Here is a 14,225-nt window from a genome sequence, read left to right as displayed (position 1 = left end):
CAGAGTTGCAAAGTCATACTGCCTAACACATAGTTACAATTAAATGAATCCTGTGTGTTCTCCCTTTTCCTTCCTGTCCCTTCTAACAGGGGACGTATTTCCATGTAGAAATACTGCAGAACTGCATAGGCACAATAGCTCGGGAAATATTTCCAGAGCAGTGAAATGCCTGTGTGTGAAATGTAAAACTTCTAGCTGACATATGCCCTGGAAAATTCCACAGGTTCTGCCAATTTTCCAGCTTTGGCACATGAGCTGGAATATATTTATGGGAAACACAAGCCATCCTAACCTACTAACGACCAACTCCTTTAGGTATTGTGACGTTGGCATGTTGTCCACCTCTTGGCCATGGTAACAAAGGAGTCATTTCAAAATATAAGCAGACATTGCCTTCAAAGGCCTGTAGGAGATTAGCCGTATTTAAACAGGACAGTCTCACTCTTGTCTTTCTCTCCCTTTTTCTGGTTATTTTACTTGTCAAAATACCACAAATTTTCCCTAGGCATGTAGCAGGTTATGGCAGTCTGTACAATGTGCTACTCCCCGTTTTGAATTCCACTCCATTTCCAATGTGGTGTGTTACCTCCTGCCTTGAGATATTTCTGCACCCTAGTTTGTGGTATTAAACACTGACTGCAGTGAAGCTGTGTTCTTTGAGTTATAGTCATCCAAGTGTGGAAGACCTCTGCATAGCCCAAAACCACTGAAGCACTGCTGTAGCTATCCAGTGGGGAGGTATGGGAACGGAGATACTCTAGAGGGTCTTGTGCACATCAGGAGGGCTATATACTGCCTCTGAAAGGGGATATTTTCGTGGTGGTAGAGAGGCAACTGGAGGGGGCGGGAATGGTTTCAACAGATAAACTGGAACAGTGGCTGGGAAGGGGCTGCGTTACTGTGCCGTGGCTTGTCTTCATGTTGGAGGTGTGTGTGTAAATTCTATACTCCCCTTCTACCCCTTTGTTCTTGTGCAGTTCCTTGCACAATCATCCTGGGCTTTACATAAGGGGTGGATTTCATTCTTTGTGGGGGCAGAGGTTTGGGTTAGATTTTACATTTTTATATGGGCAGCAAAATTAACACACAATAAATGCATTTGTTTTCTTATAGTTTCTGGCAAGAAAACCCATTCAACAGAAAAACATCTGGTGTTGGAGGGATGTTAAGAAAAGCAAAATCAAGGTCAATAAAAATTATTTCTGGAAATAAAGTCAAAAGATTTGAAGTCCTGGTTAACTTCTAACATTTCAGAAGTTAGGTGTATTCTTGGTGCTGACTTGCTCGTGAGCCCCCACACCACAGTAAAACTAGTCACCCTTTTCAAAAGTTGTGCAGGTAAGCACAATCCTTATTTGGAAAGCAGATTGGTAAACATGGAAGACTGCAGATTTACACTGTACATCAAATGGTTTCTGTCTTTACTCTTTTTCTCCCTTTCCATTTCAATTGTACATGGAGAGAATAGGTAAGGACCTCTTTCTCTGAGGAAATTGTGTCAGTTCTTCTGTTTGGTTTATTATTGATACACTGCCAAATAATTAAAGGTTAGTTCTTACCAAGCTTGTTTCCCCCCCACTCATGCATACCTGCTTAGTGCATAGGGAGGAAATAATGCTGTATAAATAATTCTTGTCTGTATAATCTTATTTTGATTTTTACAGTGCATTTCTAGAACTTGAAGTGCATGTAAAAATCAGAGATCCAACTGGCCACATTAGCAATCCTAGTCAGTCTATCCCCCCATCACTTGAGTACCATGCTTTCCGACAAGGCTTGTGAAAATAGGTGGGACTTTCACTGTAGCCTGAGTGTCACCAAACTCGGATTCTTTCAGAGCAGAATGAGGGCCCTTCGCTGAGAATGTCCTGCCTCTAATCCCCTCACCTTAAATCTACAAGGTGTTACCATCAACAATTTGCAACTTCCTCAGTATTGCACAAGGTAAAGGACAGTTTCTATAGTAGTCAGAAACTAAACAATGGGAAGGGCTTTGTAGATTTAGGTCAACACCTTGAATGGCACCTGGAATGGACTGAAGCAAGTGGTCAGGTGTCATACGCTGCCTGTGGAAAACTCAAAGCAGGCAGCTGCATTCTATAGTAACTGGTTTCCAAGTAGCCTTGAAGTATAGCCTCAGCTAGGGATGGGAGGTAATTAATGTAATGCATGGGTCACTGTGGTGGTCAGAATCCAAAAGAAACAGTTGTAACTTAATAGCCAAGTTTAGATGGGTTTGCGGGGTGGGGATGAAGGAGAAGTTAAGTTGTAAACTTCTAGGTGTCGTCTCTATTTCAGGACTTTATGTGCCTTGGATAATCTCTTCTAACATGAACCTTTCTAACCTCTATCCTGCCGTTATCTGGCTTGTCTCTCTCCGCTCCCCACAGAGTGTGGAATGTTGGTTCAAACATACTATACTGGCACAGACTGTTATGGGGAGAGAGGTCAGGTACACCTCTGTATTATTCTGCCAATAGGACTTAATCCAGAATCTCCTTTCCTTACTGAGCAAGTAGGTTTTGTTGTAGGCAACTCACAGCTCCCAGAATGTTGACAATGCTGCTTTGGTACTCTGGTCATAGTCAGCCCCAAGTCCAGCACGACAAACTTGTGATTTGCACTGTCATTACCTGCAAAGCATCAGGTAATATAAATGGTTGGAAAATAGAACTTGGGTTTATAAATCACTAACTGCTATTGAAAATTTTACCCTTATTTCTAAAGAGCAGTTCTGATATCTGCTTGGGATGACGGTACGTGTGTTACTTTTTATATATGAAAAGAAACCCATATTCTGTGGACTTTTGTTTACAGACCACCTGCTTCATTACCTCTGTCTGCAGATGATACCTACCTAGGAGCCTACATATATGCAGCATGGTGGTTTATTGTGTTAAAGTATGATATGTGTAAGGACAGTTTGGAGTTTTTCTGGTCTACTGTAGGACTTTCAACATCCAGATGTCTATGCTTACTTTGCCTTTTGTATTTCAGGAAAATAGATGTAGCCTATTTAAGACATGGGAGATTTCTGCTGTCCTTTTTTAACTCTTTTAATCTGATCCTCTGTCAACAGAAGAGTGACCTACCTGGTGGTGTGTTAATGCTGGGTTTATTTGCTTTGCATCTATACAGCCAGACTGGTTTAGTGAAGCCCACTTAATCAGCTGATAAGAATCAACCTTTTCAGAATGTAACTTCACTGCTCATCAGTCTTGTTAGGCTTTGCATTTGTGGGGTATAACTTATCCATACACAACAGTTCTTGCGTGTGTTTTAGGAGAAAGGTTAGAAACCTTGTTAATGAATGAAACTCGTTATTTTTAGACTTGTTTGTTTGCCAGGTTTGATATAACACTTTCACTGTCAGTTGGAAATGTGCTTCAGCACTACTGTATGATAGGTATGGGAAACTTGAATGCTTGACCCAAGAATACAGAGCAACAAGGCTGCACACATCAGTGATCTAGGTATTCGTAAGTATTCTCTAATTGCCCCTCCCCCAGGTTTAAGTGCATATTTCAATGGGAGGAAGTACTAAGCCTTTAAATACATGCAGATCATCCATGGAAGCGCATGAGATTCTGCCTTCCTTATAAGACTTGTTGATAACTAGAAAACTGGGGCTTGGCTAGTCTGTTTTTGATACAGCTAGTGAGGTGGTTTTAAAATTGATTAGCTGATCAGCGAGCCCTTTTGTAAATTAGTGGACTGCTATGTCGTTGAATAATCTTTAGGGGTGTGGGGCGGCGGGTGAGAATGTGTGTGTGTCTCTGTATGAGAGAGAGAGAGAGAAAACAAACTCTTGCTTACTTGCCAGTGGAAGGGAATGTAGTATTCTCCCTGAATCCTCTCTTCCCATTGCAGAGCTATGCAGATCATGCTACTCTTCAGGTCATGCTTTGTGGTCACGATCCTGTGGAAGAGCAGGCACTGCTGGTGATTTTCTTCAAAGCTCACAAAAGCTGTTCCTTTATCCTTTCACTGCAATTGTACAGGCAGTGGTGGTACCCTTCTAGTTAGGCTCCTGAGTTGCAATCAGTACCTCCTCCTCATCTGCTCTCCTTGCTCTTTTCTTCACTTTTTGTCAAAGAAACAGGAGCCAGCACACACCCTTCCTGAGTCGCCATTGCCTGTACCTTGTGGCTCCCTGAGTGCCCCATTGTTGCCTTTCTTTCCAATTCTTCTTGTTCCCTGCCCGCTGGCACTAGTGGCACAAGGTTGTTTGGTGTAATGTGCCATTTTTCTCTTTCCGTGAAAAGGCCTGTGCTTTGATGCATGTTCACAGCACTGTGACAGGGATTGAAAGTCCCTTGTTAGCACCATACGCGATCAGATGCTCCTTCATACAGTAGGTTTCGGCCTGTAACACCCAACAGCCCCTTGTTCTCCCAGAACCGTTTATAATTAATCCCTCTCTATCAACCCATGAAACATTTTTGGCCCAACTGAGCAAAACTACATCAGGCATCAAATGCCAGTCGCACACTGGTGCCCAGTCTGAGAACTTGAGAATTTAAGCACAAAGTTGGCCCTGTCGATGCAGTTGAAATTGTCTTGTTAACCAGCAGTTTTGCTCCTAGAAGTAATGATTTATAATGAAAATACAGGGTGGCTAAATGGTTTAAACTGTTTTTGTTTGCAGATGTTCTCAAACAATGATGAAGCTGTGATCAACAAAAAACTTCCGAAAGAACTGCTGCTTCGGTAAGTTGCCTTCCAATTTGTGAAACTGGAGAATTTCTATGTATCTGTTTACAAGCAATAGCTAATTTAGCTGGTTCATTCACAAGTTATGAGCTTGGATTGCTTCAATTATAAAGCCATAAACAAACACTATGCTGATCAAAGGCCTGCATTAGCCACAGTTTATGCTAAATATTTTGTTGTTGCTTTTTATGTCTTTGTGAAGTGTTAAATGAATTTGCTGGTCAACTGTTTTCATAGATAAAAAAGTTATAGGTCTAAAAGGCCTTTAATAAAAATAAGTGCTAGGTATAGGCTAATACCTATACAGTCTAAAATAGAAAAGGAGTACTTGTGGCACCTTAGAGACTAACCAATTTATTTGAGCATAAGCTTTCATGAGCTACAGCTCACTTCATCGGATGCAAGTGAGCTGTAGCTCACGAAAGCTTATGCTCAAATAAATTGGTTAGTCTCTAAGGTGCCACAAGTACTCCTTTTTCTTTTTGCGAATACAGACTAACACGACTGTTACTCTGAAGTCTAACAAAAAGAATATAGGCAGAGAGTGTCCTATTTTAATGTGAAATGTTTCATCTGAAAAAAAACCCACACAACCCCTTTCTCCCAAAGACTTAAAATGTGAGAAACTGTTGGACGATGGCCAAGTTCCCACTTGAGCACATTTAGTCGCAGCTGCTGTAAATAGTAGCTGAGTGCTCAGCATCTCACGGGATGGGACTCCTGTCATGGTATTGTGGAATCTAGCTTGTGTTAGTATCTCAATCTATTTCTTATGCTGTGAGTATTACCTTCATGTTTGCTACTGAAGTGAAAGTTTGGAGCAACATAAGTTTGGGCAGCTATTTTTCAAATCTGGAAACAAAATTCTCCCTTTTTTCATCTCTTGTTTTGCTCAGACTAGAGCATAGCTTGTACAGAATAGTAGCTGGCAGTCTGTGCTGAGGATCTGAATTATTAAAATGAGCAAACTTCTTGAAATGCGTGTGAGTATTGCTCAGTGATGTTCAAGATTTAATGGTAGTAAAGTCTTTGGAGGTGAGCCCTAGCCTCTGAAAAAAGCACTAGTCCATTTAAAATAAAATGAATAACGATTATCTGATATTCTGTAATGTTTGTTACTTCTCACAATACCCCATTAGTTAGAGCCACAGATGTTGGGAAAAGCTTTCAAAAACACCTATGTGATTTTAATGAAAATCATTGGGGCTTGGGCTTTGAAGTCACATAGTTGCTCTGGAAAAATTTACTTGTCACTGTAGCACCTGAACATGTAATTAACTAATCTTCCTTGAAGGGTAATGTCTGGTTGTTTACTGGCCACAGATTGGGGTGCTCCCACCACTCAAAGCACCAACTCTGCTACCTTGAATCTTGCTCTGGTCGTTTGAGTTTTCATCAAGTGTATTGAGAATCACTTTTTCCAGAACCGTCTCCACAGGCATCTCAAACCTTCCTAATACGGAAGTAAATCTTGAACTGAAATAACTGATTATTCTATAAAATGTTTAGTTCACAACTGACACCGTATATTCTCCTTGCTGTTGTGGATAGTTGTTTTTGACTTTGCAGTGTAGGCACTTAGCAAATGACAGTCCCTGTCCCAAAGAACTTATGGTCTAAAAGACAAGCCACAATAGGTGGATGAGATAAGCTGGAGGATGAGGAGGCTGGGGTAACAAATATAGGATGTCTTAGCACAGACTAGCTGTGTGTACAGTTCTGAGCCAATTACCACGTGTAAGTGCGGCACGGGAGTGAGTGTGGAAGAATGGGTGATCGAGTGGCACCACTGGTATAGCGGAGGCAGGAGTCTACCCTCACAATAAGATAACCGGATGTATAGGTAGGTTTGGGTCCAGATTGCAAAGGGTTTTGATAAGGCAAGAATTTTGTGTCTGATGCACTGGAAGAAAAGGTTCCAGTGGAGGAAGTTAGAAGGGACGACACAGTTGGTGACAAGCTAGAAAGATGTTAGTAGCAGCATTTGAATGGACTTGAGGGGGGGGGGGAAAGGTTGCAGGTATCAAGGCCAGAAGGGAATAGATGATCAGAGCTTGGATGAGATTTCTGGCACTGTAGTCAGAATGGAAAGGTCTCAGAGGGGTCAGTAGGCCCTTTCAGAATCTAGGGAAGTTGTTGCAAGATGTTAGGAGGAAGAGATTTTTCTCTCTGTGGTCATGTCTACTAAGGTATTTTGCTCTCTCAAAAAATTTCCACTTGTGTTAGTCAATGGAAGCAATAGTGCAGACAAAGATCCCAGGGCTGGATGCGTTTTTAGTATGGGAATGGTACTAGTAGTTCATCCCTTGATGTCACTTTTTCTTGGTACATGCTGATGAATTGTGTTTTGTGTTCAGGATTATGCTAAACTTTGTTTTTAAAAGGAATAAGGAGCATGAGTTTATAAAAGTTAAAGTTCATAAGTAAGGGTTTGGCATGCTGGAATCCATCATTTGCATTCTGTGAAAATTAATTAGTGCAGATTGACAGTGCAGCCTTTGAAAGAGACTTGGATGCATTTTTCTAAGGGGATCTCCTGTAAATGAATGTCAGTGTCCACAAGACAAAGACTTGTGTGTGTCAGCAATGCTGCTGGATAATTTCTTGTTCCCCAGTTTGGCCATTCTGAGGATGGTATTGATGTATCATGTATGTGGTTGTGAAGTGAAAAACTGTACTTGCGCCCATTCCGTTGTGGGAGGGTGCAAAATGGGCAGACAATAGACCTTATCACCCACACAATGTAGAAATCTGTGTGAATTTATTATCATTCTCTCATCCTGCCTAGCTGCTGAGGTTTTTGGTGAAGACCTACGGCACTTTACATCTTCAGATAGTCTTTATCTAAACACTTTTGTGAATACATAGGAATGGATTCATTGCCCTTTCTACAGATAAGGAAATGGAGGCACAGATTAATAGTAATTTAAGTGTTCCAGGCTGGAAATAAGGCATAATTTTTGACAGTGAGTAATTAACTATTAAAACAATTTACCAAGGTCAATTTTTAAATCAAGATTTGATGTTTTTCTGAAAGACATGCTCTAAGAACTATTTTGAGGATGTTCTGGGGCCTGTTATATAGGAGGTCAGACTAGATAATCACAATGGTCTCTTATGGGTTTAGAGTCTGTGATTTCCATCCCCCTGCTGAATCCAAAAAGCTATGCTTGATGTGAACTTATACGAGAGCAAATCTGCTAAATGTTTCTCTTTTGAATCCTGAGCAGGAGATTTTAAACCAGTGACTAAGCAGTTCTGCTGTGGCTACATGGCCCACAATATTGTTGGAAATAGTGACTTGACTCTTGCGTTCTGTGAATGTATCCCTCTAATGAGAAGCCTGTTGTACAGCGTAATTATCAGTCTGTATGATCTTGCTGTCAAAATCTCCATTCAAATTCCAGGATTTGCCCCAAATATTTTTGTGTTATGGTAATGCCTAGGGATCTCAGTGTGCAAATATAGAATAAGAGCACTGTCCTGAAGAGTTTACAATCTAAATAGACAAGACAGACAAAGTGTTCAGGGGAGTGATGTAACATATAAGCAGGTGAACACTATGAAGTTTCACAAAAGTCATGTTAGTGCCATGATTTTGGTTTTTTTTTTTTTTAATTTTGCAGGGTGGAGCTTTGTTGGGAGAGGATTATTTCAAGAGACAAGGAAGGTAGAGGTCACATTAAAGGGGGGTAGGAAATCAGGGGTACATGGAAGACTGGATGTGAGGCTGGAGTAAAGATACTGTAAGGGAAGGGGCAGGGAAGACTGGAGTGAACAGTCAATCAGCAAAAAGGGAAGAATGTCCACAACAAAAGCTATTTTAAATAGTACAACACCACCACCACCACCCCCCCCCCCCCCCCCCGCCGCCTTGATCTCAGAGTCTGCATGTCCCTGCTTCAGCCACTTATCTCTGCTTCTGCCCATCTGAGTCTCTGGCTGGCTACTCCCAGCAGTATTTGCTGCCATGTTTCTATGGCTGGAGTGAGGGGTGGAATGGCATGTACCCTGCTGCACCAGAAGTCTCTTCACAGATCTGAGTCCAGGGAGCGTTAGGGTTGAGGTACTCAGGCTGGGTCTCTTCTCCCCCCAATGATATTTCTGTACCTGCTTCAGCTGTTTCTCTCTGTTGCCACCAGATGAGTTTCTAGGCCCTGGTCTACACTAGGACTTTAGGTCGAATTTAGCAGCATTAAATTGATGTAAACCTGCACCTGTCTACACGATGAAGCCCTTTATTTTGACTTAAAGGGCTCTTAAAATCGATTTCCTTACTCCACCCCTGACAAGTGGATTAGCGCTTAAATCGGCCTTGCCGGCTCGAATTTGGGGAACTGTGGACACAATTTGATGGTATTGGCCTCCGGGAGCTATCCCAGAGTGCTCCATTGTGACCGCTCGGGACAGCACTCTCAACTCAGATGCACTGGCCAGGTAGACAGGAAAAGAACCGCGAACTTTTGAATCTCATTTCCTGTTTGGCCAGCGTGGCAAGCTGCAGGTGACCATGCAGAGCTCATCAGCAGAGGTGACCATGATGGAGTCCCAGAATCGCAGAAGAGCTTCAGCATGGACCGAACGGGAGGTACGGGATCTGATCGCTGTATGCGGAGAGGAATCCGTGCTATCAGAACTCCGTTCCAGTTTTCGAAATGCCAAAACCTTTGTCAAAATCTCCCAGGGCATGAAGGACAGAGGCCATAACAGGGACCTGAAGCAGTGCCGCGTGAAACTGAAGGAGCTGAGGCAAGCCTACCAGAAAACCAGAGAGGCGAACGGCCGCTCCGGGTCAGAGCCCCAAACATGCCGCTTCTATGATGAGCTGCATGCCATTTTAGGGGGTTCAGCCACCACTACCCCAGCAGTGTTGTTTGACTCCTTCAATGGAGATGGAGGCAATACGGAAGCAGGTTTTGGGGACGAAGATGATGATGAGGTTGTAGATAGCTCACAGCAAGCAAGCGGAGAAACCGGTTTTCCCAACAGCCAGGAACTGTTTCTCACCCTGGACCTGGAGCCAGTACTCCCCGAACCCACCCAAGGCTGCCTCCTGGACCCAGCAGCCGGAGAAGGGACCTCCGGTGAGTGTACCTTTTAAAATACTATACGTGGTTTAAAAGCAAGCATGTGAAAGGATTACTTTGCCCTGGCATTCGCGGCTCTCCTGGATGTACTCCCAAAGCCTTTGCAAAAGGTTTCTGGGGAGGGCAGCCTTATTGCGTCCTTCATGGTAGGACACTTTACCACTACAGGCCAGTAACACGTACTCGGGAATCATTGTACAACAAAGCATTGCAGTGTATGTTTGCTGGCGTTCAAACAACATCCGTTCTTTATCTCTCTGTGTTATCCTCAGGAGAGTGAGATATAATTCATGGTCACCTGGTTGAAATAGAGTGCTTTTCTTCAGGGGACACTCAGAGGAGCCCATTCCTGCTGGGCTGTTTGCCTGTGGCTAAACAGAAATGTTCCCCGCTGTTAGCCACAGGGAGGGGGGAAGGTTGAGGGGGTAGCGACGCGGTGGGGGGAGGCAAAATGCGACCTTGTAACAAAAGCACATGTGCTATGTATGTAATGTTAACAGCAAGGTTTACCCTGAAAGAGTGTAGCCACTATTTTATAAAATGTGTCTTTTTAAATACCGCTGTCCCTTTTTTTTTCTCCACCAGCTGCATGTGTTTCAATGATCACAGGATCTTCTCATTCTCAGAGGCTAGTGAAGCTTAGAAAGAAAAAAAAACGCACTTGTGATGAAATGTTCTCCGAGCTCATGCTGTCCTCCCACACTGACAGAGCACAGACGAATGCGTGGAGGCAAATAATGTCAGAGTGCAGGAAAGCACAAAATGACCGGGAGGAGAGGTGGCGGGCTGAAGAGAGTAAGTGGCGGGCTGAAGACAGGGCTGAAGCTCAAATATGGCGGCAGCGTGATGAGAGGAGGCAGGATTCAATGCTGAGGCTGCTGGAGGACCAAACCAGTATGCTCCAGCGTATGGTTGAGCTGCAGCAAAGGCAGCTGGAGCACAGACTGCCACTACAGCCCCTGTGTAACCAACCGCCCTCCTCCCCAAGTTCCATAGCCTCCACACCCAGACGCCCAAGAACGCGGTGGGGGGGCCACCGGCCAACCAGCCACTCCACCACAGAGGATTGCCCAAAAAAAAGAAGGCTGGCATTCAATAAATTTTAAAGTTGTACTCTTTTAAAGTGCTATGTGGCATTTTCCTTCCCTCCTCCACCACTCCTCCTGGGCTACCTTGGTAGTCATCCCCCTATTTGTGTGATGAATGAATAAAGAATGCATGAATGTGAAGCAACAATGACTTTATTGCCTCTGCAAGCGGTGATTGAAGGGAGGAGGGGAGAGTGGTTAGCTTACAGGGAAGTAGAGTGAACCAAGGGGCGGGGGGTTTCATCAAGGAGAAACAAACAGAACTTTCACACCGTAGCCTGGCCAGTCATGAAACTGGTTTTCAAAGCTTCTCTTATGCGTACCGCGCCCTCCTGTGCTCTTCTAACGGCCCTGGTGTCTGGCTGCGCGTAACCAGCAGCCAGGTGATTTGCCTCAACCTCCCACCCCACCATAAACATCTCCCCCTTACTCTCACAGATATTGTGGAGCATACAGCAAGCAGTAAGAACAGTGGAAATATTGATTTTGCTGAGGTCTAAGCGAGTCAGTAAACTGCACCAGCGCGCCTTTAAACGTCCAAATGCACATTCTACCACCATTCTGCACTTGCTCAGCCTGTAGTTGAACAGCTCCTGACTGCTGTCCAGGCTGCCTGTGTACAGCTTCATGAGCCATGGCATTAAGGGGTAGGCTGGGTCCCCAAGGATACATATAGGTATTTCAACATCCCCAACAGTTATTTTCTGGTCTGGGAATAAAGTCCCTTCCTGCAGCTTTTGAAACAGACCAGAGTTCATGAAGATGCGAGCGTCATGTACCTTTCCCGGCCATCCCACGTTGATGTTGGTGAAACGTCCCTTGTGATCCACCAGAGCTTGCAGCACTATTGAAAAGTACCCCTTGCGGCTTATGTACTCGGCGGCTTGGTGCTTCGGTGCCAAGATAGGGATATGGGTTCCGTCTATGGCCGCACCACAGTTAGGGAATCCCATTGCCGCAAAGCCATCCACTATGACCTGCACATTTCCCAGGGTCACTACCCTTGATATCAGCAGATCTTTGATTGCGTGGGCTACTTGCATCACAGCAGCCCCAACAGTAGATTTGCCCACTCCAAATTGATTCCCAACTGACCGGTAGCTGTCTGGCGTTGCAAGCTTCCACAGGGCTATCGCCACTCACTTCTCAACTGTGAGGGCTGCTCTCATCTTGGTATTCATGTGCCTCAGGGCAGGGGAAAGCAAGTCACAAAGTTCCATGGAAGTGCCCTTACGCATGCGAAAGTTTCGCAGCCACTGGGAATCGTCCCAGACCTGCAACACTATGCGGTCCCATCAGTCTGTGCTTGTTTCCCGAGCCCAGAATCGGTGTTCCACAGCATGAACCTGCCCCATTAGCACCATGATGCATGCACTGGCAGGGCCCATGCTTTCAGAGAAATCTGTGTCCATGTCCTGATCACTCACGTGACTGCGCTGACGTCGCCTCCTCGCCCGGTATCGCTTTGCCAGGTTCTGGTGCTGCATATACTGCTGGATAATGTGTGTGGTATTTAATGTGCTCCTAATTGCCAAAGTGAGCTGAGCGGCCTCCATGCTTGCCTTGGTATGGCGTCTGCACAGAAAAAAGTCGCGGAACGATTGTCTGCCGTTGCTCTGACGCAGGGAGGGGCGACTGAGGACACGGCTTACAGGGTTGGCTTCAGGGAGCTAAAATTAACATAGGGGGTGGCTTTACATCAAGGAGTATTTCAGGCAGAACTTCACGGAGGGTTCCAATAAGAAATGTTGCACCTAAGTTATTGTTCTTATTGGAACAAGGAGGTTAGCCTGGCCTCTGATTGATACATGGCTAGATCTACCTCGCTGCACCTTCTCTGTGAGTGACTGCAGTGTGACCTAGAGGAATGAGTCCCCTAGACAGGGGAGGAGGCAAATGAGTACAAAACAAATCTGGTCTATTTCTTGTTTTGATCCACTCATCTATCTTTTACATCTTTGGCTGGCAGCAGACGGTGCAGAAGGATTGCATGCCATCCACATCTCATGGCTGCTCAGCAGAAGATGATACAATAGGACTGCTAGCAATCCGTATCGCCTGTCTGCTCACCATAAGACAGTTCAATAGGACTGACTGCAGGAGTAAAGAGAATGACCTGGTCAAGTCACTCCAAATTTAGTCCCTGCGCCCATGTCTGCCCAGGTGCTCCCAGCCGACGTGGCCAGGAGCACCTCGGACATGACGAGGACGGCTACCAGTCGTACTGTACAGTCTGCTGCCAGAAGGCAATGGGTTGCTGCTACTGTGTAGCAAAGCCGTACCGTGTCAGCACCCAGGAGACATAGGGTGACGGTTACCTGAGCGGGCTCCATGCTTGCCGTGGTATGGTGTCTGCACAGGTAACTGAGGAAAAAAGACGCGAAACGATTGTCTGCCCTTGCTTTCACGGAGGGAGGGAGGGAAGGGGGGACTGACGATATGTACCCAGAACCACCTGCGACAATGTTTTAGCCCCATCAGGCATTGGGATCTCAACCCAGAATTCCACTGGGCAGCGGAGACTGCGGGAACTGTGGGATAGCTATCCACAGTGCAATGCTCCGGAAGTCGACTCTAGCCTCGGTACTGTGGAAGCGCTCCGCCGAGTTAATGCACTTAGAGCATTTTCTGTGGGAACACACACACTTGAATATATAAAACCGATTTCTAAAAAACCAACTTTTATAAATTCAACCTTATTCCATAGTGTAGACATACCCTAGGGGCTTACACCTTTTTAAAAAATGTACATTTCTAAAAGAGCCAAACCATCAAAAGGTGGAATTCAGTTTATCGCCTTCTCATTCCAGCAGAGCTGCCAACTTCTATTTGGACAATGTCGAGCTGCTTGGTTTGTGTAGCAATGAATTGAGATGCTCCCTCCCTGAGTCAGGCCAACAGCTGGCTTATTGACTCTGAAAGGTGAATTCATGTTTCATTTTTGGCACTAGTTGTGGTTAATTTAGACATCTGTTTTGCCAAAATAGCTGCGTGCCAATAGTTTCTGTACTATCTAACATGATGGCATCGATAGTCCATTGAGAAAGGGCATTCATACGTTAAGGCAAGCTGCCAATTGACTTTTGAATGTAGGCCAAACTCCACTGGGAAGTCAGAAAGAGTTGTTTCCTAGAGAAATGGTGGTATCTACTAGTTTCCTAAGGAATTTTTACTCCACAAATATACATTTCTCTGGCTTGGTCTCCCTGGCCCTAAGGAGTTTGCCTTTTCCAAATTGGTTCACAATAAGGTCACGCAGCTTTAAAATCCTCCCCCTCATGGTTTGATTGCCTTCTGTTCAGTCCCCGCTCTGCTGCCCCATAATCTCCTGCCTTGT

General features: G+C 44.7%; 1 protein-coding gene across 7 annotated transcripts in view; it reads left to right on the top strand.

Annotated features, from left to right (window-relative positions):
• The window catches only part of FBXL20 (F-box and leucine rich repeat protein 20), a 69,288-nt gene that overhangs the window by 13,895 nt on the left and 41,168 nt on the right, over nucleotides 1–14,225 (top strand). For 4 of the 7 annotated variants that reach the window (XM_077806556.1, XM_077806555.1, XM_077806551.1 and 1 more), the window contains one exon: nucleotides 4,649–4,710. In XM_077806556.1, coding sequence (XP_077662682.1) covers nucleotides 4,649–4,710 — 62 coding nt within the window. Of the gene's footprint in view, nucleotides 1–1,113; nucleotides 1,186–4,648; nucleotides 4,711–14,225 lie in introns of all 7 variants that reach the window. The other 3 variants (XM_077806549.1, XM_077806553.1, XM_077806550.1) reach the window with 1 other exon arrangement.

The sequence above is a fragment of the Eretmochelys imbricata genome, chromosome 27 (assembly GCF_965152235.1).
Source record: "Eretmochelys imbricata isolate rEreImb1 chromosome 27, rEreImb1.hap1, whole genome shotgun sequence".
NCBI classification, from domain to species: Eukaryota; Metazoa; Chordata; order Testudines; family Cheloniidae; genus Eretmochelys; species Eretmochelys imbricata.
This window is presented reverse-complemented; position numbering and strand designations above follow the sequence as displayed.